The sequence below is a fragment of the Fistularia commersonii genome, chromosome 22 (genome assembly GCF_037954325.1).
Source record: "Fistularia commersonii isolate RoL2024-O1a breed Wild chromosome 22, RoL_Fcom_v1.0, whole genome shotgun sequence".
Classification (NCBI taxonomy): Eukaryota; Metazoa; Chordata; class Actinopteri; order Syngnathiformes; family Fistulariidae; genus Fistularia; species Fistularia commersonii.
In genome coordinates, this window is record NC_141305.1 from 167,501 (window position 1) to 172,500 (window position 5,000).

At 61.9% G+C, this 5,000-nt stretch overlaps 2 protein-coding genes across 4 annotated transcripts in view; both read left to right on the plus strand.

The window, feature by feature from the left end:
- The window catches only part of LOC147221150 (dynamin-1-like), an 11,038-nt gene extending 7,428 nt beyond the window's left edge, over positions 1-3,610 (plus strand). The window contains exons 22-24 of one of the 2 annotated variants that reach the window (XM_086170035.1): positions 29-187; positions 582-616; positions 1,915-3,610. In XM_086170035.1, the coding sequence (XP_086026161.1) occupies positions 29-187; positions 582-603 (181 nt within the window). In that variant the 3' untranslated portion in view covers positions 604-616; positions 1,915-3,610. The remainder of the gene's footprint in view (positions 1-28; positions 188-581; positions 617-1,914) is intronic. The other variant, XM_086170034.1, reaches the window with a different exon arrangement.
- A 323-nt stretch (positions 3,611-3,933) lies between these two features.
- The window catches only part of pomt1 (protein-O-mannosyltransferase 1), a 5,136-nt gene continuing 4,069 nt past the window's right edge, over positions 3,934-5,000 (plus strand). For both annotated transcript variants that reach the window (XM_086170036.1, XM_086170037.1), the window contains exons 1-5: positions 3,934-4,167; positions 4,257-4,363; positions 4,453-4,503; positions 4,623-4,769; positions 4,842-4,950. In XM_086170036.1, the coding sequence (XP_086026162.1) occupies positions 4,055-4,167; positions 4,257-4,363; positions 4,453-4,503; positions 4,623-4,769; positions 4,842-4,950 (527 nt within the window). In that variant the 5' untranslated portion in view covers positions 3,934-4,054. The remainder of the gene's footprint in view (positions 4,168-4,256; positions 4,364-4,452; positions 4,504-4,622; positions 4,770-4,841; positions 4,951-5,000) is intronic.

The window sequence follows — 5,000 nt, forward strand, 5'->3', positions numbered from 1 at the left end:
GAGCGTCCGACGTGGACCTTCTCCGCAGGTCTCCCATGTCCAGCCCGACCCCCCAGCGCCGGGCCCCCCCCGGGCCGCCCCGACCCGGCGGCCGCGCGGCTCCGACCCGCCCCGCCGTGTCCCCGGACCCCGGACCCCCGTCCGTCCCGTCCCGCCCCAACAGAGCTCCGCCCCCAGGAGTCCCCAGGTACCTTTGCGCCGGCGGCGGGTCGGGGGCGGGGTCGGGGGCGGGGTCAGGGGCGGAGCCTCCGCGGGTGGAACGGACGTTTCAAGTCCAGGAGATGCTTGGTTCTGGTCGGGGGCGGAGCCTGACGTGGATCACCTGTAGGGCCGATGAACCCCTCATCTCCTGGACATGAAACCTGATTTCCTGTGTGTGTGTGGGGGGGGGGTCACGTGACCCCACGACCTCTCCATGGAGAAGGCGGCTTCCCGCTCCGTCCCCTCCAGCCCTGAGAGGGAGAAGGTCTCCATGTCAGTCCAAGACGGTTCCTATGAAAGCAGGCCGGCGCCGCAGCTCCGCTCGGCGCAGGAAGCCCCGCCCCTTCTCCCCCGCTGACCATATATGGTTGCTCTTTCAGAATCTCTGTCAGTGACCAGTGAGGATTCGCCAATGGTACGTCAGCTGTCCTGTGATGTCACTGTCTCGCCATCTGTGTGTGCGCCTCATCGTCCAATCACTGCGCCCGCCCACCTCCCCAGCATCTTCACCAGAAGGTGTGATTGGCAGCTTCATCGGCCCGTCGTCGTCCTCCGTCGCCCGTCAGGTCCTGCATCTCCTGAGCCGGATGAAGAACCGCTTCTTGCGGGTTCTCCTCGGTGTCTATGTGTGTGTGTTCCACCGTGCACTTTGGATCTCAGATGGGTTCCTTCATGTTTCACAGCTCACGTTCTGCAACACCCCGTCATTCCACCAGAGGACTTTCCTCTGGAGCGCCGCGAGAAGGCGAAGGAGACGAGAACAAAAGGGGTGTTTCGGTTCTTCCGATGAAACATGTGGAAAAGCTCGTGGTCGATCTTCACGCGGAGCCTTTGAGACTCCGGCCGCTCTGGGACCAGACGGCTGTGACGGGAAGAACATCTGACCCGGTCCGTGGTCCGGTGTTTGATCCGACCCGTCCTCCATCCCCGCAGACCGTGGTCAGGGTGTGTCTGCTGTCGTCACCTCATCTCCGAGCCGACCCGACCTTTGCGTGACCTTCTCCCGCCCGGAGCTCCGTGGTCTGCCGTCCGAGCCGCCCTCGTCGGCGTTTCCACGGATCTTGCGGTCCCAACGTAGAACCCGATGAGGAGGCCCGCCAGACTCCGGTCTCGGAACATCAGAGGTCTTCCGGGCGGACGTGACCGTCCCACGTCCGATCGGATGAACCCGCCGACGGTCTTTCCCGGAAGAGCCCGAACGCCTCCGAGCGCGAGGGCCTTCAGAGTCCGGCCGCTGAGGACCCGGCAGATGCAGGGTTCGGGTTCTTCCCGGAGATCCGGGCGGCGCCGGCTTCCCTCGACCCGAAGAGGTGCCACCATGTGAACGGCTGTGGCGGCTCCTTCCACACGGGTTCCGCTCCTCTGTAGAAACCAAGGGACTCTAGAACAGGGTTCCTCAGGGGATCTCCGAGAGGCCACTTACCCGTTGTTCACAGATCGGACGTTCCGAGATGTTGGAAACATGTCGGAAGCGTCTTCTGCATGATTTGGCCCGGAGAACCCGGACGATCCTCGGGGAACTCTGTCTGAGGGAGCCGGCGTCAGGAGGTGGCGCCGGTAGACCAGGGGTTCGGCGGGCGATTCCGTCCGGTTCCGAAGAACCGGGTCCATCCGTGTCCCCGTTTGGTCCCGGCGGGTCGGAAGGGGTTCCGGAGCCCCGGGGCGCCGGAGGTGACCTTTGACCCCGACCTTCTCCCTGCTCTTCTGTTCCAGTCGACCCAGCAAAGGAAGCCCCGCCCACGGAGAGAGTCCACAGTCGTCCCTGGAAGGTTGACCGGAACCCGTCGTCGTGTGTGAACGTCCCCCTCGTGAACCCGTGCACCCCTAAGAACCCGCTCCACGAGAACCTGCCCCGAAGCACCGCAGTACTTGTGTCAGATAGACCCCGACCATCTTCTCCATCCACTCCATCTTCTCCTCCCACCGAGCCTCCCGGACATCTGCGCCCTCCGGACCCCTGGATGAAGTGGGTCCTGCAGGGACGCCGACCTCCGGTTCCAGACACTGGTCTCCACAAGGCCGATCTGGTCTCCAGTTGTCCACCTCCGCGTGTTTCCCTCTCGGTGTCAAAGAACATCTAGGTTTTGTCGTGGATGTGTATTGATGGGTCGGCCTTCTGATCCACCTTCTGATGGAGCACAGGTGTTCCCGTGTGAGGTCTCATCCAAGGAGCTGGTCTGCACTGTGTCGTTTCCATATTTATCGATCTATTGGTGATTCATGTCTTCACGGTGACCTCGGCAGCAGACCTCCTGTGAGGACCAGGCCGTCGTGGCCAGTTGGTCCTGGTCCTGGTAGGCCGAACATCTGCCAGCTCCTGGACGGCTAGTAGGAAGACCTGATTACAAGTCTAGAGGTCAGGAGAAAGGAGGAGGACCTCCCAGGACCAGGAGAGACCATCTGCTCATGATGGACTTCTTCTTTCTAGAGTATCTTAGTAAAGGATGTATTTACAGGTGAATCCATCGCCTCCTCCCAGAGCAGTGACCGCTGATCGCCCAGATGCCCCTGACCTCTAGATACCCCTGACCTCTAGATGCCCCTGACCTCCAGATGCCCCTGACCTCTAGATGCCCCTGACCTCTAGATATCCCTGACCTCTAGATGCCCCTGACCTCCAGATGCCCCTGACCTCTAGATGCCCCTGACCTCTAGATATCCCTGACCTCTAGATGCCCCTGACCTCTAGATATCCCTGACCTCTAGATGCCCCTGACCACCAGATCCCCCTGACCTCCAGATCCCCCTGACCTCCAGATGCCCCTGACCTCTAGATACCCCTGACCTCCAGATGCCCCTGACCTCTAGATCCCCCTGACCTCCAGATCCCCCTGACCTCTAGATCCCCCTGACCTCTAGATACCCCTGACCTCTAGATACCCCTGACCTCCAGATCCCCCTGACCTCTAGATCCCCCTGACCTCCAGATACCCCTGACCTCTAGATACCCCTGACCTCCAGATGCCCCTGACCTCTAGATACCCCTGACCTCTAGATACCCCTGACCTCTAGATACCCCTGACCTCCAGATACCCCTGACCTCTAGATACCCTTAACCTCCAGATCCCCCTGACCCCCAGATACCCCTGCCCTCCAGATACCCCTAACCTCTAGATATCCCTGACCTCTAGATACCCCTGACTTCCAGATCTCCTGCCCCCCAGATGCCCCTGCGGGTGTGAGTTGCCCCCTGTTGCCCCGGCCCGGTGCAGCTCCTGCATGTTGGTGTCGTGCTGCGTTCAGGGTCTCGGCGCCGAGTGTGTTCGTATCAGTGTCGTGTCGTGGTGTCGCATGGCGGACCAGCCCGGATCCATCGCTCACCAGTGCATTTGTGTCGGACGCGCGTCACCGTGTATGCGCGTGTATTGTCGTGTGATCCCAGTGAATAAAGTGTGTGTGTGTGTGTGTGAAGCCGAGTCCTGTCGTTCTTCGGGACCGCGAGCTCCGGCTGTCACTCAGACGAGGATCCACCAATCAGACGCCGGCGGAGCCTCTAAGCCACGCCCGCTGCCCGTTGCCATGGTGACATGGCGGCGTCGGAGCGGGTCGATAACCCGATCGATAATCGATCTCCCTGAGGCCCCGCTGTTTCCATGGCGACAGGCCGGCCGGCGGAGCGCGGGCGGCTCGAGCCACACCGGAAGCGGGGCGGTATTTCCGCAGACGCGGCGCGAGGTGAGCTCGAGCGGCCGCTAGCCCGGGACGGCTAACGGCTCAACCGTCCCGTTAAAGTGACGTCACTTCCGGCGGACCGGTTTTCTGGCTCGTGTGCGTGAGGGAAAGGCGCGGCCGTCCGCTAACACGCCGGAGACCTTCGCCGCCGTCCCGCGTGTGCGCGTCCACGAGCCCCGGGATGCCGCGGCTGCCCCTGGTGGTCACGGCCCGCGTGGACCTGGGCCTGCTGGCCGCCTTCCTGCTGGCCCTCTGGACCCGCCTGGGCCGCCTGGGCCACCCGGACGCCGTGGTGTGAGTGTCACACACACACAGAATTTAAAAGAGTAAAATAAGTCTTGATCTTGACGTGTGTGTGTGTGTGTGTGTGTGTGCGGGCGCAGCTTTGACGAGGTCTACTACGGCCAGTTCGTCTCCTTGTACATGAAGAGGATCTTCTTCGTGGACGACAGCGGCCCGCCGCTCGGTCACATGATCCTGGCTCTTGGAGGTCCGTTGCCATGACTACTACTACTAATGCTGTTTATGGGCGTTTCAATCATCTGTGTGTGTGTGCATGTGTGTATGTGTGTGTTCCAGCCTACTTGGGGGGGTTCGATGGGAACTTCCTGTGGAACAGGATTGGAGCAGGTCAGTTGGTTTCCACGGCGACAAGGGCCGGCGCTCTGCAGGAGCAAGAATTTGTGTCAGGCGTTGTAAGCCCTCTGTGTGTGTGTGTGTGTGTGTGTGTGTGTGTGTGTGTGTGTCAGAGTACCCCAGCAGTGTGTGTGTGTGGAGCCTGCGCCTCCTCCCGGCCCTGTGCGGCTCGCTCTGCGTTCCTCTGACGTACCTTCTCACCCTGGAGCTGGGCTTCTCCCACCTGTCGGCGCTGGTCGCCGCCCTGCTGCTGCTGACGGGTGAGTGTCTTGTCGCCGTGGTGACGGCGGCGGGGTCCGTCCCGGGGTCTGACCCCGCCGCCGTCTCTCTAGAGAACGCCCTGATCGTCCAGTCCCGCTTCATGCTGCTGGAGGCCGTCCTCATCTTCTTCATGCTGCTGGCGGTCTTCTTCTACCTGCGCTTCCACAACACGCCCCACAGGTGAGGCTGACCTTTGACACCTTCACGTCCACACCTGACCCCACCTGTCC